General features: G+C 38.5%; 2 protein-coding genes across 2 annotated transcripts in view; one reads left to right on the forward strand and one right to left on the reverse strand.

Annotated features, from left to right (window-relative positions):
- LOC134299127 (uncharacterized) overlaps window positions 1–2,152 on the forward strand; it is a 26,605-nt gene extending 24,453 nt beyond the window's left edge. Inside the window, exon 2 of the mRNA XM_062980888.1 lies at window positions 1,981–2,152. Coding sequence (XP_062836958.1) covers window positions 1,981–2,132 — 152 coding nt within the window. The 3' untranslated portion in view covers window positions 2,133–2,152. The remainder of the gene's footprint in view (window positions 1–1,980) is intronic.
- mgarp (mitochondria localized glutamic acid rich protein) overlaps window positions 1–21,365 on the reverse strand; it is a 25,531-nt gene extending 4,166 nt beyond the window's left edge. Inside the window, exons 1-4 of the mRNA XM_008111883.3 lie at window positions 18,184–21,365; window positions 16,191–16,375; window positions 8,039–8,139; window positions 5,859–5,964 (exon numbers count right to left, since the gene is read on the reverse strand). Coding sequence (XP_008110090.2) covers window positions 5,859–5,964; window positions 8,039–8,139; window positions 16,191–16,375; window positions 18,184–18,218 — 427 coding nt within the window. The 5' untranslated portion in view covers window positions 18,219–21,365. The remainder of the gene's footprint in view (window positions 1–5,858; window positions 5,965–8,038; window positions 8,140–16,190; window positions 16,376–18,183) is intronic.
- Between the last annotated feature and the right edge of the window lie 1,385 nt (window positions 21,366–22,750).

Consider the following 22,750-nt stretch of genomic DNA (forward strand, 5'->3'; position numbering starts at 1 on the left):
GCCAAACATTGGGTTTCTGTGAGTTTTCCAGGTTGTATCTCTCCTGATATTTCACCCACATCTATTGCAGGCATTCTCAGAGGTTGTGAGGTCTGTTGGAAACTAGCCAAGTGGGCTTTCTATATCTGTGGAAGGTCCAGGGTGGGAGAAAGAACTCTTGTCTGTTTGAGGCAAGTGTGAATGTTGCAATTGGACACCTTGATTAGCATTGAATAGTCTGTCAGCTTCATAGCCTGGCTGTTGTGACTGTGGGCATCCTTTGTTTGAGAGGTTTTAACTGGCACTTAGTTGTTCACTATCTGTAATTCCCCTGTTTCTGAGTGTTATTCTTTATTTAAGGTCTTAATTCTGGTGTTTCCTTTTTGAGAACACAGAAATGCTGGACCACTCTAACAACCGCCATGTCAGACCACAAAGAGAAGCCACGGAAATCCACAAGCATGTGGACAATTTCAACAGAAAGGAGGAAACCATGAAAATGAACAAAATCTGGCTACCAGTATTTAAAAAAAACCCTCTAAAATCAGGACAGTAAATAAAGAACAACACTCTGAAAACAGGGGAATACCAGACAGCCAACAGCTAAGTGCCAGTTAACACCTCCAAACAAAGGATGCCCCCAGGCTTTGAAGCTGCAAAGCTATTTAATGCTAATCAAGGTGGCCAATTGCAACATTCACGCTTGCCTCAAAAAGACAAGAGTTATTTCTCCCACCCTGGACATTCCACAGATATATAAACCCCACTTGCATAGTTTTCCAATATACCTCACAACCTCTGGGGATGCCTGCCATAGATATGGGCAAGAATACTTCTGGAACATGGCCATACAGCCCAGAAAACTCACAGCAACCCAGTGATTCTGGCCATGAAAGTCTTTGGCAACACATTAAGGTCACAGTGTGCTATTTTTACATACCTGAATGCAATGTGAACAAGCTACTACGTACAACATAGCATCAAACTATGTATTTGCAAATTAAGTAGCAACAAAAACAAGGCTTTCTCATGCATATATACTCTTGTAAAAGTTGTGAGCAGATTTGGGAGGCAAAAGTATGGATTTTGACATGGATACGGCAAGGGTCATTCTGCAGGAAATGAGAGCACCTAGGCATTCAAGAAGCCATTTCACTTCTTTATTTGGAGGAGTGGATGGTTCCCTTTTTATGAAAGTTAAGATACATAATTATTAGCTCACATGAAAAAAGAGCTAATAATGTACCTAAGTAGACTAGCAGAAGGTAAGAGCTTAGTCTGTCCCAGAGCAACCTAAAAGAAGCACTGGGTGACTCCTTTTCCCATAAGAGTTACGTTACTGACATGTAGATTTTGGGGAGTAGATTCTTTGGCTAAAATTTCTAGACTTATATACGAGTATGTACAGGAGTTAAACCACTATTATCTGGGTCTGGGAGAAGTTTTTACTAGTATAGTATGTAGGGAAGCAAAAATGGTCAAACGTTCAAAAGATTTCAGAGTTCTTCCAACAGTTCAGTTAAACACTATCCAGTTTTAGGTTCTATATAAATGATGAGGGAAACACTATTACAAGAATTAGAGAAGTATTCTTTCTGAGCTATGCTGTCCATTTGTTGGTGAAAAGTGCACCACATGTCATTTTTAAAGAAATATTTAAGCTCATTGAAATGTAACAGCAATATGTACCATGGCCATAAAACTAGAAGACATTTTCACGTGCGGGATTTAAGCATACTAGATAAAAAGACATACAAGTGAAAAAGACAGGAAAAGCATAGCATCACACAAACGTTGTTAGTTGGGAGAAAACAAAGCTGGGAAGAAATTTGTGAAACCATCACATGCAGAGTTAAGGTACAGTATGTGAGCAAAGGTAAAGAGACACGGTCATATTGAACAATGACCCTGCCCTGAAAAAAATGGTATTTGATTCCTGATGTTATTGCATGTCAATTGAATTTCCTAGTATTAATGGATATTTCACTTGTCTTGTCACAGCTCCAACTCCATGCGGGGACATGAGAGAAGCTTCCCACAAGGATGGTAAAAACATCAAAACATCCGGGCATCCCCTGGGCAACGTCCTTGCAGACAGCCAGTTCTTTCACACCAGAAATGACTTGCAGTTTCTCAAGTCGCTCCTGACATGAATAAAAAGTTGTCTTAATGAAAAGAATAGAGGTAATGTTTAAAATTGTTGACTTTCTTCACTTCATACTTGAACTAACTGCTATAATTTACTAGGCAATAAGCAATCGTAACAGCAATTGCCTGTAGACTACTAAATCTGAGGCAACAATAACAGACTGTGTCTCTCCAAATGTTATAAAAATTTCCAGCAAACTAACCTGTTCCCAAAAAAAGAACAGATTGACAAGCAAGATCTATGTTCAGTGCTTTTTATTGGACAGTCAATTACAAGTGCAATAACTCAGAACAGCCAGTGCCTTAGATGTGCCAAGTTACAGGATGGTCTATAATTGCATGGGGAAAATCTCACAAATACGAAGTCCTACAATAGATGGTTTTCTCAAAGTCTGGCTGTGAAGTATACAAAGATGGACTGTCCTCCTAAAAATTATTTCATCGGGTTTGGAAAGAGATTTCCTTTGTTATTCTGAAAGGGTAAAAGCAGAGGAACAATTAGAAAGATGTAAATACAACCTTTCCAATGCAAGAAAGCATAAAACAACAAAGGAGAGATCAGAAAAAAGGCAAGGGAAAGAGAAGGGAAGGGAAATGGGAAGAGGAATTTCATGAACTCATCCAGAAAAATGCAAAATCTGATTATTTTGAAAATTAGACAGCTAACTATGAACTCTACATTCACATTTTTACAAATGTTTTTATTGAGAATAATATACTTTCTCATATTCAACCAATCCATAAAAGACTGCTTTCTCTACCATATAGAAACAAAGCTAGGATTGTCATAATCCAACAGAGAGTGGTAGCCAGTCCAAGCTCCCAAGAAGTGTATCTGTGTGTCAAACTGAAAATTTAAATTTCAAAAATATACTTAAAACAGTACAGTTTAGGATTGTACCTAATGTGTAAAGCAGCTGACAAGCAGTCTGAACTATGTCTACTTTTTATTGAAGAAGATGCAATAAAAACATCAAAGATCTATCAAGTTTTCCAAATAATAAAAATTTCAGGTTACCAGACTAAACCCAAGGCTATCTAATATTTGCATTTTCAGCATGTTTCACCTTTAAGATAAAGATAATTTAAAATATGTAATCTAGATTGGGGATAGGTTATCTCTGAAAAGTAATCAGCGACCCAGGAAAGAGAAAGAAAATATCCAATACTCTTCACATAAAAAGTAACATGAAAAAGAAACAAAGACAAGAAAAAGCAGAAAATGGTGGAAGTAATACTCTCCCAAGCACAAAGATGTTACCAAATTGTAAAAGTGAGGAAAAGAAAATAGGTAAAGGTAAAAGCAAGAATATGTTTTGTTTTGTTTGGGTGCATTTATTGTATCTAGGGCACAAAAACAAAATTTACCAGCATATAGGAAAACAAATTTGTGTGTGTGCACTCACACCTTCAAGCCACCTAAGTATCTACTCTAGTATCTACTCAACTCCCATGAATTTCATATAGTTTTTTTTTATTCATGAAATACTCAAAGGTGGTTTTGGCAGTTCCTTTCACTGAAATATAGCCTACAGCACCTTGTATTTGCAATGGTTGTTTATCAAAATACTAAACACGGCTAATTCTGCTTAGCCACCAAGATCAGCCAGAATCTTATACCTTTAAGATATTTTAGTTATCCTTCAAATATTAGTTGCATATACATTTAACTAAAATTAATGGAAGACCGATCTGAAGTGTAACTCATGGCTAGGAAGTTTACTTATGATAGCTGCCTAAGCAACAATTCTATGGACTTAAAGTTGCATTGTATCCAATAGGACTTACTTCTAAATAGACTTGCAAGAAGTGCACTTTTAAAAATGATATCATGAACTATGCCTTATATTTTCATGGATTTCAAACAGTGCGAGTAACATCTGCTGGATTAAAATGATACCTCTTGTGTAATCACACAGGAAAGAAATTACTCACAAAGCTACGTATTTCCAAGTTTAAAGATTCAGTTTTGGAAGCAACCTTTGTTCATTCATTATACAAAGCCACTGTGTATCTTTATCTCCACCTTCACCTCATTAGCAGCAATGTGCCACAAGCATGGGGTTGAATCCAAATGTTCTGTTTCTTCTATGAAACATTCTATCACAGATCGAGAAACTTTATATCAAAGCTACAATCACTCAGTTAAATTAATATTCTAACCACAAATATAATATTTGAGCACATCCTCAAATATTGAGAGACACCTCTGTACTCATTATTCAAGCTGAACTAGAATGATGAATACACATCACAAATTAACACCATCCATTAGCTTTCAGAATTATTTCATGCTAGCTAGTATTTTCATTTATTTCAAATATTGAACTATTGATTAAAAAAACAGACATTTCAGATCTTGAATATTTCTAATTAAAAGTGATAATACTAGTAAATAATCCCTGAGGCAAATTATCTCCTACTGTCAATCTCAGCTGCTTCCAATTAACTGTATATAGAGCTGTCTTCACATACTAAATGGAATTCTATTAGGATCTTACGAAAACTAAAAAGCAAGATGTGTCTGTGCTATAGCACAATGAGTACTTAAGGTGGATCCTACTGCTTCCATCAGCATCAACGGCTTCATCTGTAGCCTATTTTCCAGTTTTCCGGAGTTTTCATGGTGCTCAAAGGGCTGCAAAATAGCTGGACTTTCACATTCTGATGGGAGCCGTGTGGTCTGGTTTAGATATCCTATAGTCAAGGCCATACAACTAAGGCTTTACTATCAAGTTACTGTATTTGGAATTTTTAACTACAGTCTTCTTTTCTTTGTGAAATCTGGATATCAAAAATATTGGGAAAACAGTCTACTTGTTCCAACATTTCTATATTTTTTTCCCTCTAAACGCTATGAGCAAGATAGTGGGAAATGTAAGCTTGTAGACAGATAAATATCAAATCTAATGGTATTGATTAGACTTGAAAGGCATTGAATAAGAACCATTTTAGTTTTATCTAAATGCTTACAAAATTCTTTGATACAGTAGAGTCTCACTTATCCAACACTCACTTATCCAACGTTCTGGATTATCCAACTCATTTTTGTAGTCAATGTTTTCAATACATCGTGATACTTTGGTGCTAAATTCGTAAATACAGTAATTACTAGATAGCATTAATGTGTATTGAACTACTTTTTCTGTCGAATTTGTTGTCTAACATGATGTTTTGGTGCTTCATTTGTAAAATCATAATCTAACTTGATGTTTAATAGGCTTTTCCTTAAGCCCGCCTTATTATCCAACATATTCGCTTATCCAACATTCTGCCAGCCTTTTTATGTTGGATAAGTGAGACTCTACTGTACTTGGTAATTTTAAGTAAAATGCAAAATCCAACTAGGTTATATATTTTCCATCTCTATGTCCATCTTTAGAGCCAAAATACCCTAAAAGAATCCAATCCTGCCTGAACTTGGAAGCTAAGTAGAATCAGTACTGGTTAGTACTTGGATGGGACACCGCCAATGAATATCTGGTGCTGTAGGCTAGATTTGAGGGGAGAGAACTGGCAAAACCACTTCTGGATATATTCTTTGAATAAGAAAACACTACAAAATTCATAGGCTGCCATAAGTCTAAAGAAGACTTTGGAGGCACACAGAGAGGCATGTCTATCTTTGCTGCTGCTGTTCCTAGAAGCAGAGTTTCCTCCCAACCTTTATCATGCCATGATGACAAACAGCTGCAAAGTAACATTTGTAATTCTAGATATAACCAACTTACACTGAGGAGGCCAGGGTTTTGGTTTCCATTCTGCGGTAGATCGTTGCTGAATTTCTTCAACCCGCTCATTGTATCTGGCTTTGTCAGAAGAAATTGTTCTATAGGCCTAAAAATAAGTTATATAACTTTGCTCATCAAATCGCACCAAAACTAAGCAATCACAGACATTTGCAAGTCCCATAGTTATTAGTAGTAAAGAAATAAGAGTAGTCGTATTATCATCATAATCAAAGAGAGTAAATACCCTAACACAGTAGTTCTCAACCTGTGGATCCCCAGATGTTTTGGCCTTTTTCAAATCAAATAAAGAAGCTAAAATTTCCCCAAAAGTAAACATTAAGAGAAAATGGTTCCTACTTTACCAACCATATGAATCACGGTTGTTGCTTACTACTTTAAAGGTGAGATTATGGCAGTATGATGCTACGTTTAGTAGTTTATTTGCTGTATGCTTAGCTAGGTTGAAGAGTCATACTGTGCTTACTAAGGATTCATAGAAAGTTTTATTGTAACTCATTTAACATTTATATAGTTTGTGCTTCTGATAATATGTTAACTGCTACAATCATTTTCATAATAAAGTAACTTACAACAGCAATAAAAGTTTCAAACACACACTGATATTCAAACATATGTTCTTGGGAAATTTGCTGTATACAGTGTTTCTCCACACAATTGTTCTGCATAACACAAGCATGTATAAGTCCATGATTATTAGTTTCAAAAATAACAAGCTGTTTTAATTCTACTTATAATTAATTGATGTACTAAGTACAAGTTAGAATTGACTGAAGAATTTTTCTTCCTAATTATTTTCCATGACAGTAGGTAGGCGGACAATGCATGTAGAGATTTAAAAGAACATCAAGCCTGCCGAGAAGTTAATAGTAAATATAATTGAAATAGAGCAGATCAAATAATTTGTGTATACATTTTAAAAGCTTCACTTTGGCTTAAGTAGGATGTACATAAGTGTTGATCCATCACTTTACATTTGATTCAATGAGACTGCTCTAAATAGTACTACCAGTAGCATCCAAGCCTTGGTTTCCTTTGAAATGGAGAATGCTTGAGCATGTTATCAAAGGTTTTCATGGCCAGAATTACCAGGTTGCTTTGCGTTTTCCGGCCTGTATGGCCATGTTCCAGAAGCATTCTCTCTTAATGTTTCACCCACATCTATGGCAGGCATCCTCAGAGGTTGTGAGGTCTGTTGGAAACTAGGCAGGTGGGGTTTATATATCTGTGGAATGTCTAGGGTGTGAGAAAAAACTCTTGTCTGCCTGAGGTCACCATGATTAGCACTGAATGGCCTTTCAGATTCAAAGCCTGGCTGCTTCCTGTCTGGGGGGATCCTTTTTGGGAGGTGTTAGCTGACCCTGATTATTTCCTGTCTGGAATTCCCCTGTTTTGGGGGTGTTGCTCTTTATTTACTGTCTTGATTTTAGAGGTTTTTTAAATACTGTTAGCCTGATTTTGTTTATTTTCATTATTGTCCATATGCTTGTGGATTTCAATGGCTTCTCTGTGTAGTCTCCCAAAAAAGGATTCCCCATAGCAGGAAGCTGCCAGGCTTTGAATCTGAAAAGCCATTCAATGCCAATCAAGGTGGCCATACCTGCCTCAAACAGACAAAAGTTATTTCTCCCACCCTGGACATTCCACAATATATGAACCCCACTTGGCTTGTTTCCAACAGACCACACAAGCTCTGAGGATGCCTGCCATAGATGTGGGTGAAATGTCAGGAGAGAATACTTCTGGAACATCACCATACAGCCTGGAAAACTCACAGCAATCCATTGCTTTGGTGTCTTTGGAATATCTATTTACAGCGTTCATGTTTTAAATTACTTTTATTTGGAAAACAGCAACCAGCACAAGTAGCTTGACCTTGTGCTCAACAACAAGCATGTTGTAACTATTAACTATGGCCCTGATTTCATATATCCTCAAAGTTTTCTTCCATCACAACCATAGGTAGGTCCAACATCGCCTTTGGCCTGTTACTATCACTCAAAAACCACAGTGTGTAAGAAGGAAAAAAATCATAAAAACTCAATTCTGGCACAGAAGTTCCAACTTAATTAACTTATTGACTATATCATCATTTTAATTTGGGTTAGTATTATTTTCATTCTCCATTCGAAACAAATATATGTGAAGATAAAGGTACTCACGTAAAAACCACCTGCACCAGCCGCACCAATAACCAGCAGATAGTAGATGATGTTCTCTCCAGAAGAACCAGGAACACTTCCAGACATCTGGCGGAAGGGTGCTACAAAACCGAATTGACAATACTGAGAAACTAATGCAACAGGTTCAAAATTATATCATTTAGGTCATATACTGATAATATTGAAACAGTATTTGATAAAATAGCAAGTTCAGCAAGGTAAGAGTAAATGGTATAACAGAATTAAACAAGAGAAATGAAGAGGTTTTAAGAGAAGGACAACCATGCATGTCAGTTAACACATGCAGTGTATACAAAGCATTTGAATAACAGGTATGTGACTGTAGAGAGGGGAATAACATCTCTTTGAATAGTTAAACCTAACCTTTTCATTGCTAACGTTTCTCAACATCCATCTACTCCCAAGCCATTTAGCCTCAGCCAGTTCAGTAGTTTGAATATTAGACTAAGGGTGCATCTACACTGTGGAATTAATGCAGTTTGACGCCACTTTAACTTTCATGGTTTAATGTTATTGAATTATGTATGTTGTAGTTTAGTGAGCCTCCAGCACTATTTGGCAGAGAAAGTTAAAGGCCTTGTAAGACTACAACTCCCATGATTTTATAACCTTGAGCCATAGCAGTTAAGGTAATTTCAAAGTGCATTAATTCTGCATGATATGCACCCTAGGACTGTGGCCCCATCTACACTGCCATATAACCCAATTTCTGAATCCTGGTTATCTGCTTTGAACTGGATCATATGCTGGTGTAGACTCGTATAATCCAGTTAAAGCAGATTATCTGGATTAAGAAACTGTATTATATGGCAGTGTAGATCCAGCCTGTGAAATACCAGGATTTGAATCCCAGCTAAAAGTTGAAACCCTTGGGTGACTATCCAAAGCTTTTGTGTGTGTGCACCCAACTTACAAACAAATTCAATTTAAAAACAAACCTAACTTGGGGACTGTCTGTAGTCCTATGGCAAATGTTAAGGGATAATTTTATAAAGTACACAAGGCAGAACCCATCACACAAATAAACTACTTTTACAACTTATGTAAATAGATTTTATTTATGTTGGCTAATTAATTCTGGCTACCATGACAAACAAATACAAAAGACTTTCCATGGGAAAATAAATCCCCAGGAGAAACACTGTGTACAATAAAGAAAATAAAAAAAATGAAATTTTATATTGTCTTTAGCTTTTTCTGCCAATGCCTAACCAAACTACAAATCCCAGCACTCCATAGCATCAAGCCATGGCAATAAAAATGTCAAACTGCATTAATTCTGCATGAGATGCACTCTAGGACTGTGGCCCAATCTAGACTGCCATATAATTCAGTTTCTGAATCCCAATTGTTGGCTTTGAACTGGATTATATGCCAATGTAGACTCATACAAATCCAGTTCAAAGCAGAAATCTGGATTCATAAACTGCATTATACTGCAGTGTAGATCCAGCCGATAAATACCAGGATTTTAATCCCCTCTCAGAAATTGAAACCCATGTGGTGACACAGTCACTGTCTCTTAACCTAGTAGGAGGATAATGGCAAATCTCATTTACACTATTCTTGCCAAGAAAGCCTAATGGTAGGGATACCATTAGTCAGAGTCAACCTGAAGACATATGAATAACTAACTTATTTCTATGTTCAGATTAATGTCCATTGTTTATCGGAGGTTTAGACTGGAATGCATTGATAATATATAGAGATCGTCCCCGAGTGACAAACATCTGACTTATAAACGACACATAGTTACAAACATAAGGACTCCAAGAAAAGATCTTGGAGTCCTCATGGCACGGACAACAAGTTAAACATAAGCCAACAATGTGGCGCAGCAGCTAAAAAAGCCAATGGGATTTTGGCCTGCATAAATAGGAATATAGTGTCTAGATCCAGGGAAATCATGCTATCCCTCTATTCTGCCTTGGTCAAACCACACCTGGAATACTGTGTCCAGTTTTGGGCACCACAATTGAAGGGAGATGTTAACAAGCTGGAATGTGTCCAGAGAAGGGCAGCTAAAATGATCAAGGACCTGAAGAACAAGCCCTACAAGGAGCAGCTTAAAGAAATTTTGTCTGCAGAAAAGAAGGCTGAGAGGAGACATGATAGCCATGTATAAATATGTGAGGGGAAGTCATAGGGAGGAGGTAGCAGCTTGTTTTCTGCTGCCCTGGAGACTAGGACGCGGAACAACAGCTTTACACTACAGGAAAGAAAATTCCACCTGAACATTAGGAAGAACTTCCTCACTGTGAGAGCTGTTCAGCAGTGGAACTCTCTGCCTTGGAGTGTGGTGGAGGTTCCATCTTTGGAGGCTTTTAAGCAGAGGCTGGATGGCCATCTGTTGGGGGTGCTTTAAATGTGATTTTTCTGCTTCTTGGCAGGGGGTTGGACTGGATGGCCCATGAGGTCTCTTCCAACTCTATGATTCTATGATTCTAACAGGGATGAGACAACAAGAAGTGAGAGCAATCTACCTCTAACAGAGAAATTCACTCCTGAAAGAGTAATCATGGAGAAAAGATGTCCCAACTGAAACTTTATCGCCAATCTTTGTTTCCACAACAAGCCATTTTTTCAAAACCCAATTATCACAGGGACAGAAAGTGAGGTAAAATAATCTGAACAGGGGCACAAACAGCAAAAGAAATATTGCTGGCATGTTAACCCTTTCCTATGCTATCCAGTATATACATATGCATACACACACATTTATTGCTGGAGTTGCACTTTTTAAAATGTACCTGTTTTGACTTACAAACAAATTCAACTTTAGAACAAAACCACAGAACCCATCTTGTTCATAACTGGGGGACTGTCTGTAGTCCTATGGCAAATGTTAAGGGATATTTTTTATAAAGTACACAAGGCAGGACCCATCACACAAACTACTTTTACAACTGATTTAAATAGGTTTTATTTATGTTAGCTAATTAAATCTGGCTACCATGGCAGACAAATACACAAGACTTCTCATGGGAAAATGAAACCCTAAGGAAAACAATGTACAATAAAGAAAATGGAACAATTGGATGATCTAAAAGGAAACATCATTTTAAGCTATCTTCGCGTGACAACCTACTTATGTGTATTTGGAAGCATGACAACCTATACATGTCTATTCAGAAGCATGTCCTAATGAGTCTAATGGATTTTGTGTTGAAGAGAACTAGAAAGGCAACCTCCTCTGCTTCCATGTCCCCTGCCCTAGATACCCTTAAAAAGTCTGAAAATCCTCTGTAACACAGAGGGCTGCAGGGAGATGGCCGAGGAAAAGCAAGTCAGGTCTAGTCAAAATTTTTGAAATATGCAGACTTTTCTTCCCAACATGCTTACTGCCTCAGACTTTGAGGTCAGAATGAATATATAAGCTATTTTTAGTGTATGCCTTACTTTATTAATCTAGGATACAGTAAAGTAGTTACTGTACTTAGTGCTTCTATATTTTATCTCAGCTTAATCCAAGTTGGAGTGTCATAGTGACAACTGAGGGCATCAAAACTGTAGAATTAATGCAGTTTGACACCACTTTAAACACCACCAGATGTACATTATTATTATTCTGTCCCATTTCATGCTACATCAGTGTTTCTCAATCTGGGGGTCAGGACCCCCGGAGGGGTCACGAGCGGATGTCAGTGGGGTTGCCAAAGACCACCAGAAAACACATGTTTCTGATGATCTTGGGAACTCCTTTGGCAGAGAAGGCCGAAGATTTCTGTGCCCAATTCTATCATTGGTGGGGTTCAATGGACTCTTTGATTGTAGATGAACTATAATTCCCAAATGTCAAGGTCTATTTTCCCCCAACTTTACCAGTGTTCACATTTGGGCATACCGAGTATTTGTGACAGGTTTGGTCCAGATTCATCATTGTTTGAGTCCACAGTACTCTCGGGATGTAGGTGAACTACAACTCCAAAACTCAAGGTCAACGCCCACCAAACCCTTCCAGTATTTTCTGTTGGTCATGGGAGTCTGTGTGCCAAGATTGTTTCAATTCCATTGTTGGTAGAGTTCAAAATGCTTTTTGATTGTAGGTTAACTATAAATCTCAGAAACTACAGCAGCAAAATTATGAAGTAGCAATGAAAATAATTTATGGTTGGGGGGTCACCACAACATGAGGAACTATATTAAAGGGTTGAAACCACTGTGCCACATCATATAGTAATACCACAGTGATTCCAGTGTAAGCGCCATTGAGTGCAGCTATACTGTACAATGACTTTTGACACCACTGTAATTGCCATGGCTCAATGTCATACTATCATGGAAGTTGTATTTTTATTTGGTCTTTAGCTTTCTCTGCCAGAGTGCCAATGCCTAACCAAACTATAATCCCAGGATTCCATAACATCAAGCTTTGGCCATCAAAATGGTGTCATTCAACTATATGCACCCTCAGATACAATCGATTTAGCAAAACTATGCTCTGAATAGTTCTTAAAATAAATTACTTTTATTTAAAGTTATTTGCTTGGTTGTTGTTGATTATTTCAAACTAATTGATATCAATTTATAATATATAAATTTAATGAATGTGTATGCACAGGAAAGCCAAAATCCTATTTCTCCTTCCAAAGTAAAGCTCAAGAAACAATGCTAACTTGGTTACTCGGTAGATACACGTAAAATGTAATTGATTCACTAGAGCTGTATCAATTAGGACTAGCTGAGGAAAAAACAATTTAGGTTAAATTGTTTCTTCTTCAGCTGGATGGTGGGGAAGTTAATTCTGCAAATGTTGTACTCCATTAATCTCCCTGATACATATTGACGACCAGAGCTGGCCCTAGGTATTTTTCAAGTGTAGGCAAACAGAATTTTGGCGCCCTCCCCCCCCAAAAAAACCAATCACTGAAAAATAAAAGCGTTGGATAAGCGAAAATGTTGGATAATAAGGAGGGATTAAGGAAAAGCCTATTAAACATCAAATTACATTAAGATTTTAAAAATTAAGCACCAAAACATCATGTTTTACAACAAATCAACAGAAAAAGCAGTGTCGACTGCGCCCTTGTATGTTTTGCGCCCGAAGCGACTGCTTAATTTGCCTCATTGTTGGACCGGCTCTGTTGACGACCCTTGCTTTGATTTTGTTCAGACCTACACTTAGGCCCCTTCTACACTGCTAGACAAAATCCAGATTATCTGCTTTGAACTGGATTATATGGTAGTGTAGACTCAATATAATCCAGTTCAAAGCAGATAATGTGGATTATTTGCTTTGATAAACTTGATTATATGGCAGTGCAGAAAGGGCCTTAGAGAATGAGTTCAGTATTTATGAACTATGACTATTTGGGATACATTCAGCTATAATAGATGATAATTGCAGGCTTGACTCGTCTGGCAGATTTCAAGCAAAGCTATTTTTAAAGGGATATATTAAAATGCACATTTTTAAAAAATTGTAGAAATATCGTCTCCTTTTTCTCCTCTCCTAGAAAATGCTTTATGCCTCTATAAATCCTCTCTTTAATAATGCTGGATAGACAAGTCTCAGGACACAGTTCCTATTAACCTGAAGACAGCAATAAATGCACCCTTTTGCTCACAGCATTTCCATGTCCTCATTTTTACAGACTAAACAAACATCTTAAATAATTTAAAGAACTGGAGGATGGTGTTTCAAAAATACAAGAATCCAAGCATCAAATCACCAGGGAAATGCACGGTCATACAGTCATACATATACATATATACATGGCTGGACTTACATTTTAAAAATGTACCTGAAATACACATGCAGTGGTGAATATTGTATGATATCATGGATAAAATGACAAGATACCCCTCCCTGATTTCTATGCCACTTTGTTAAATATGGACAGCTTGTATTTTTAAGTTTCACAACATTGATATATCTGTTTTTAAAAGGTTTGAGGAACAGCAACCTCCATTTCAGGAATGTTTCAGAAGTGGAAGGGGGTATTTTCCTTACCAAGTCAAACTGGTTATACACACACACACACACACAGGGAATGAATAGGCTACAATACAAGATCTGACTGAAGGACAGTACATGCACAACACAAATCTATTCCTGGTTATCCCAATTGACTTCTTCACAATCCAATTACGGTAGGTTGGTAGAAGTTGGAGGGAGGAGTTTTGTGTCTATATAGATGTGTGCTATTAAATAATTGGGAACGAAAAATCTGTCGGGGTTGACTACTGTAAATTACCCAAACTATTTCCTCATTTGCAATCTAGCTTCAAACAGCAAAAAATTAAACATGGCACCTCCATTCACAGGGCAGCTACCTTGCATTCACATCAATGTGAACATTATATTATAAAGTTGCCTTTGGCTTTTTTGTGTGTGTCAGGAGCAACTTGAGAAACTGCAAGTCACTTCTGGTGTGAGATAATTGGTCGTCTGCAAGGATATTGCCCAGGGGAAGCCCTGATGTTTGATATTTTACCATCCTTGTGGGAGGCTTCTCTCATGTCCCCGCATAGAGCTGGAGCTGACAGAGGGACCTCATCTGCACTCTCCCCGGATTTAAACCGGCAACCTTCAGATCAGCAACCCAACCTTCCAGTCAGCAGTCCTGCTGGCACAAGGGTTTAATCCACTGCACTTTTGGCTGGGTATTAAATGTATTTCTCCATACTAAATGTTTATGGCTATGTGAATAACATTTGTCTCCATCCCACAAAATCTTGGGTTCCATAGGTTGATGTGAGTTGGAATTATCTGTAAACTGGCAATATAGGTCTCTAGGAGGGATGCCAGGGCGGTTACAGTAGTGTCAAACTGCATTAATTTTGTGTCCGTTGCTAACTATTGCATATTTGCCTTAATTGGTTTGGCAGGGGCAATGATTATTCTTATTTTTCACCCTCCAGTAAGCAGTCCCACCCCCTTTCTGCACTCTTTGAAGCAACCTAAGAGGAAAGGAGGAAAACGCAGCACACAGAGGGTACATCCACACTGTAGAATTAAATGGTTCCAATGTGATTGAATAATGGGGGTTATAGTTTAACAAGCGCTTTCATAATTAATAATAATAATAATAATACAGTAATAATAATAATTGTTATAGCTGGGTTGCTGTGAGTTTTCCGGACTGTATTTTGTTCATTTTCATGGTTTCCTCCTTTCTGTTGAAATTGTCCACATGCTTGTGGATTTCAATGGCTTCTCTTTGTAGGCTGACATGGCGGTTGTTAGAGTGGTTCAGCATTTCTGTGTTCTCAAATAATATGCTGTACTAAAATCTGGCTACCAGTATTAAGAAAAACTCTAAAATCAGGACAACAAATAAAGAACTGCACTCAAAAACAGGAATTCCAGACAAGAAACAATCAGAGGCTGCTAATCACCTCCCAACAAACGATTCCTCCAGGCAGGAAGCAGCCAGGTTTTAAAGCTGCAAGGGCATTCAATGCTAATCAAGGTGATTAATTGCAACATTCACACTTGTGTCCAACAGACAAGAGTTCTTTCTCCCACCCTGGACATTCCTCAGATATATAAACCCCACCTGCCTAGCCCTCACAACCTTAGATGTGGGTGAAATGTCAGGAGATAATGCTTCTGGAACATGGCCATACACCCCGGGAAAACTCACAGCAACCCAGTGATTTTGGCCATGAAAGATATGGACAACACATTGTTAATGCTGTTGTTATTATTATGACAAGCTCTTTAGCCTTCTCTGCCAAGGAGTGCCAAACTATAACTCCCATGAGTCCATAGCATTGAGCCATGACAGTTAAAGTGGTGTCAGGATGCATTTATTCTACAGTGTAGAGAGGGAGACTGTGGGTGCAGCTACACTGCGGAATTAATGCAGTTTGACAACACTTGAACTACCACATGGAATCAAGGGAGCTGTAGCTTTAACGAGGTCTTTCGTCTCCTTTGCCGAAGAATGCACCAGACTCCCAGGGTTCCATAGCAAGCAAAACGCGTTAATTCTACGGTGCAGATGCCTGGGCCAATGCAAATCATGGGTGACCTTCAGGTCTCCTTTCCTGGGCGGCCAAGGCAAACGGCGGAGCAGCCCTCGTGGCATCGCGGGTGGGCTGTGCACCTTGGTCCTGCCGAGCGGAGGCAAAGCATTAACACCCACCCACACACACACACATTCCCCTTCCCCGCCTGACTCACCTTGTCCACGGAGGACAGGAGCGGCTCGCGTGAGGCGAGAGGCGAGGCTCTGCCAGGCCACCCTGCAGAGATACATGGCCGGGAGGAAGCGGGCGAATGGCGGAGGGTCAGAGACTGACTGGCGCAAGACTCGGCTCCTGACAGCGCAGGCGAGCAGAGTGACAGCTCGCCCCACCCGCTTTTGCCTGAGTGGGAAGAAAGGGGCGGGCTCAGGACGCGGCTCAACCAATCCGGGAAGGAGGGACGGGCAGCTCCCCTCTGGCTGCGTCCAGCCTCATGGCCCCAGGTTATGGAGCGCCTCTCTTTTGGCTACACCAGGCTGTTAGGAATTGTGAGAGTTGAAGTCCAAAACACTTGGTGGGAGTGCCGAAGTTTGCCCATGCCTACACTGTACACTTAAGAAACATTGCTAATAACAAGGCAACAGGAGACCACGGGATCCCGGCTGAACTGTTTTAAAATCTGGGAAGATGATGGTGTCAAGATGATGAAAAACAAATGACTGGCCATCAGGTTGGAAGAAATCAACTTATACCCCCATACCAATAAAAGGAAATGCTAAAGAATGCTCAAACTTTCGTACAGTGGCACTTATTTCACATGCAAGTAATGTAATGCTCAAGATCATGCAAGGTTGTTGTTTATTCGTTCAGTTGCTTCCGACTCTCAGTGACCTCATGGACCAGCCCACACCAGAGCTCCCTGTCGGCCGTCGCCACCCCCAGCTCCTTCAAGGTCAAGCCAGTCACTTCAAGGATAACATCCATCCACCTTGCCCTTGCTCGGCCCCCTTCCTTTTTCCTTCCATTTTCCCCAGCATCATGGCCTTCTCCAAGCTTTCCTGTCTCCTCATGATGTGGCCAAAATACTTCATCTTTGCCTCCTACATCCTTCCCTCCAGTGAGCAGCATTATTTCCTGGAGGATGGACTGGTTGGATCTTCTTGCGGTCGAAGGCACTCTCAGGATTTTCCTCCAACACCAAAGTTCAAAAGCATCTATCTTCCTTCGCTCAGCCTTCCTTATGGTCCAGCTCTCACATTCATAGGTTACTACAGGGAATACCATTGCTTTAACTATGCGGACCTTCGTTGCCAGTGTGATGTCCCTACCCTTCACTATTTTATCAAGGTTGGTCATTGCTCTTCTCCCAAGAAGTAAATGTCTTCCAATTTCCTGGCTGCATTCCGTGTCTGCAGTAATCTTCGCGCCTAGAAATACAAAGTCTATCACTGCTTCCACGTTTTCTCCCAAGGCTATTTCACCAGTTGCAGGATCTTGTAAGCCAATGCTTCTTTCTTGCACTGGAGATGTAACTACCATACTGTGCACAATGAATGCAACTTTAAAACTGCCCTGGCTCAATGGTATGGAATCATGGGAGTTGTCGTTTTACGAGGCCTATAAGACTTCTCTGCCAGAGTGCTGGTGCTTTGCCTAACTACAACTCGCAATATTCCATTGCCTTAAACTATGGCAATTTAAACGCTGTCAAACTGCATCAATTCAACAGTGTAGACTAGGCACCTACATGGGAAACCCAAGTGGAGCAGACTCCAGTATGGTGTACAAAAGCAGTCTTCAGCTGCACACCAACATTGTAACATAAATGTGGTTTGACACGTTTAACTCCCCTGGCTCAATGCTATGGAATCCTGGGAGATATATTTTGGTGAGGCACCAACATTCTTTTTGCAGAGGTTAAAGACCTAGTAAATCTACAGCTCCCATGATTCCATAGCATTGAGCCAGGGTAGTTAATGTGGTGTCAAAATGCATTAATCCTACAGTGTACATTCATTTATTATTAGGAATATATTCATAACCTGTTAGGATTATGATCCCATATGGTTAGATACAGAAGTCTAGGGGTTTATGTGAGCAGAGGTGAGAAAAAGCAAAATAGCCAGCCTCCCTTTCCCTTTAAAGAGTCATGCGCATAAAATAAGCATCAGAGACATCAAAAGTAAAATAGTAAAAATATGTTTACTCACAATCTTGTATGATGATGGTCATACAGGTAAAACATCTTAGTTCCAAAAGAATACAGTTCAGGATACTACATATCTCTTAACAAGAAGTAACATCAGCATGGCAGGATCAAGAAGCAGGAAGAGCAGGAAGAGGCAGGAAGAGAGAGAACAAAAGAAAGTCTCCCCTTTTATGCTCCAAATTCTAAAGGCATATGTAACTTCCTTTATGTCTCCAGGAAGTATACTCCTCCCATTTCCCACATCACATGCAAAACCCCTAAAATGGTGCCATCAACTCTGGAATGCAGCTTTGGCTTCAGGTTACTAAGCAACTAACACAACAAACACAACTAACCACATTGAAAATGCATGCATGATTGCTAGATAATCCAACATTTATAGCATGAAACAGGAGCGATAGGATGTGTCTGTTCTCAAACAAGCTTTTGTCAGTATGCCACAAATATGAAGATTTTAGGAGTTGGGTTTGAAAATGGTGTAAATGCATAATTACTGGTAGAGACTTATTTTCATTAGTATCACATTGTGGACAAAAATTGATGCGGTTTGACACCACATTAACGGCCATGGCTCAATGTGCTGGAAACCTGGGATTTGCAGTTCGGTAAGGCACTCTTTGGATAAGGATACAGACATTATAAAACTTCAACTCCCAGTATTCTACAATATTGAGCCATGGCAGTTAAAGTAGTGTCAAATCGCATTAATTCTACAGTGCAAGTACAGCGAGAGTTTACATATGTAGATAGCTGCATATATATTGTGTTCTCAATAAAAGTTATAAAACTGACAGACATTAGTTTCAGTACAACCCTGGTTCCAGGAAATCTTTCTTCTAGGTTCAAGCAACTTTCTCTAAAATTTGGAAATCGCAAAATAGAGTGGGACTTTGTAAAATATGCTTGTTGGACCTCAACACCCATTATTCCCTATCCAGCAGCCCTGTGAGTGAGGGATTCTGGGAGATAACAGTCCAAAAAAGTAACATTTCAAAGATTTAGTTAAATATGTCTATTTTCGTGAAGAACTTTTATTTCTTTATGATATGCTTCAATCAGCATATCCCACTTTTCTCTCTTATAGGAGACTCAACGTGACTACAATGCTAAAAACAATACAATTTACAATTTAAAACCCACAATATATAAACACTAAAACAGAATTAAACATAGAACTATTAAAAATAAATTGTTCAAATCACATAATGTTCCTTGCTTTACAGGATTACGAGAAGACATGTTGTTGTGCAAGAAAAGCAGCCCAGCCTAGGGCTTCTTCCAATATTGTTGGTGCGGCGTAACTTTCTGATCTGGCTCTCTGAAAAATATTTCTGCCCCAGGGAACTGACTCAACAGCCAATTCTGTTCAGTTAAATGATAACACTGCTTAGATACAGGTCTCTGGGCTCTAAAATCAGATTTAAATGTCAGGTTTCATTAGGTAAAAGAGTACTTTCCATCTTGAAATTACACTTTTTTTTTGAATCGTAGAGTTGGAAGAGACCTCTTTGGGCCATCCAGTCCAACCCCCTGCAAGAAGCAGGAAAATCTTGACAGATGGCCATCCAGCCCTGACAGATGGCCATCCAGCCTCTGCTTAAAAGCCTCCAAAGAAGGATCTTCCACCACAGTGCAGGGCAGAGAGTTCCACAGCCAAATTTACAGATTGAATAATTCTTGTGTTTAGGCTACAGTAGCAAATTGCAATCAAGGTAATACCAATCATAATTTATCTTTTCTGTCATCTTTTTACTTTACAATAATACACCAAAACCAGTATTCCCTAACATACCCTCTATTATTTTTTTATTTATCTTAAGTTTTAAAAAGGATAGGTAAAAGTAAAGGTTTTCCCTGACATTAAGTCTAGTTGTGTCTGACTCTCAGGATTGGTGCCCATCGCCATTTCTAAGCCAAAGAGCCAGTGTTGTCTGTAGACACGTCCAAGGTCATGTGGCCAGCATGACTACATGGAGTGTTGTTACCTTCCTGCCAAGGCGGTACCTATTGATCTAGTCATATTTGCATATTTTTGAACTTCTAGGTTGGCAGAAGCTGGGCCTAACAGCGGAAGCTCACCTTGCTCCCTGGATTCAAACCGCCAACCTTTCAGTCAGCAAGTCCAGCAGTTTAACCCACTGCATATACGGCAGAAAAAAGTTCTCCAATTTTTAAGAAGCTGTATTGTTTCAAAATATATCTCAGTGAAAACCTTGAAATACCATAAATCAAAACTGGCTAGTTCTAGGGAAGACTTTGGATTTCCTCTCCCAAAAGTCCACCCAATATTTCCAATGGTAAGGGCCAGAAATATTTTGCATTTTGATTTTGTTTCAGACAATGGAATATCTGTTTTTGGGTCCCCCCCGGGGGAGAAGAGCAGTATGTTAATTAATTAATATACATAACAAGGTACCTTGGAGATGGGGCCAGTCTAAACATGTATGTTTGTATGTTTCATATATATCTTATACACACAGCCTGATGATAATTGTCTACAGGCAGTCCCCAAGTTACAAACAAGATAGGTTCTGTAAGTTTGTTCTTAAAATAAATTTGTTTGTAAGTTAGAACAAGTGCATTTTCAAAGGGTAGTACCAGGCAAATATATACGTATATTGTTTAGCTTTGGATAGCATAGGAAATGGTCAACACCCTGGTGGTGTTTGTTTTGCTGTCTGTGCCCGTTCAGAAGATTTAACCACATTTTCTATCCACGTGATAACTATGGCTACCATAGAAACAACCTCAGCATCAATCTTGTTATTAAATAACCAACTGTTTGAGCCACAGTAGAAACAAAAGGAGAACAATACAAACAGCAAGAAGAACTACTTCTTTAAACAAAAGCTTGACAAGTTACTTCCAGACACTTGTCAGAAATAATCTTACTAAACTCACTGGGGCTTACTTGGGAGAGAAAAAATGGTAAGAGTATTCTGGTCAATTTTCTATGCAAAAACAGGAAAAACACATTAGACAAATATTTAACTTAACATATTTTATTTATAGTTTTCAGAAGTGTTCATATGAAGCACAGACATTTCATCCAACTTGCCACTGCTTTATTTCAAGAAGACTGGTATTGATAAGGAATTGATCCAGCAGACAATCTGTTTAAATTATTAATGTAAATGCAGAGTGTGAATCACTGTAATGATTCACATGGAAAACAGCTTAAACCTGGAAAAAAGAATTTAAGAGAAATATTAATACTTATCTTAGACTTGAACAAGAGTAAGGCTAATGTGTCTTACAAAAATTCTTACCAAAGTTCACTGTCTGGAAAGTCCCAGAACTGTTTTAATGGCAATTATACTCAAGAACTATTTGTATACATAGTCCTTGTTATTGTGATAGGGTGCATTTACACTTCGGAATTACAGTAGAGTTTCACTTATTCAACATAAACGGGCCGGCAGAACATTGGATAAGCAAAAATGTTGGGTAATAAGGAGGGATTAAGGAAAAGCCTATTAAAATGTCAAATTATGTTATGATTTTACAAATTAGGTACCAAAACATCATGTTTTACAAGAAATCGACAGAAAAAGCAGTTCAATACACGGGAACGTTGTGTATTAATTACTGTATTTACGAATTTAGCACCAAAACATCACAATGTATTGAAAACATTGACTGCAAAAACATTGACTACTAAAAGGCAAACTGCATTGAATACAGAACATTGGATAAGTGAAAGTTGTATAAGTGAGACTGTACTGTAATGCAGTTTGACCCGAACTTAACTGCTCAATGCTATGAGATTCTAAAATTTGAAGTTTAGTGAGGCACAAGCACTCGTTGACAAACAAGACTAAAGACCCCATGAAACTACAACTCCCATGATTCCACAAAGTTCAGTCATAGCCAGTAAAGTGATGTCAAACCACATTCATTCTACAGTGTAGATGCACATTTGGAAAATTGTGTGAAAGCGATAACCTATCATGATTATATGTTTGCACTTTGTGCTTGTAATTGATCAACATTTGGCCATTTCTATGCTCACAAATGTATATAATGGTTTATAAAGGTTCCAAATTAAAAACAGAAACAATTAATAGACAAACAATGAGCAGATATATGCCCAGGAGCGATGCATCTGCTTTAGAAATTCAGCTGAGTGATTAATGGAGCTTCGTGCCATTCTTTTGTTCAAAATGCTATATCAGCATATTGTACAGAAGCTGTGTTGTGTGAGTGTCAAATAAGCAATGTTTAATTCAAATAACATAGTGTCTGGAGATTCACAGCATCCAAACACTACCATGAATTAAATGTTTACAATTGCTAAAGCTGAGTCTCTGACTGTCAATTGATGTCCTGAGTCCTGCCCTTTCAAATTTTAATCTAGGAACACAAAATGTGCTAACAGAAGACAAGGCCAGGAATGTGGAAATTTCTTACATCTTAATACAACTAAACACCTGCTAATGCTCAAAAACAAATCAAGAAATTCACTTTAAAATTTAAATGTACTTCTTCGCCTATCATTCCATTATCAAGAATAAAAGAAATATAATATATAGGCCATGTTGCTTATTATGATAAACAATGTTATATCT

Source organism: Anolis carolinensis, chromosome 5, assembly GCF_035594765.1.
Source record: "Anolis carolinensis isolate JA03-04 chromosome 5, rAnoCar3.1.pri, whole genome shotgun sequence".
Taxonomy (NCBI): domain Eukaryota; kingdom Metazoa; phylum Chordata; class Lepidosauria; order Squamata; family Dactyloidae; genus Anolis; species Anolis carolinensis.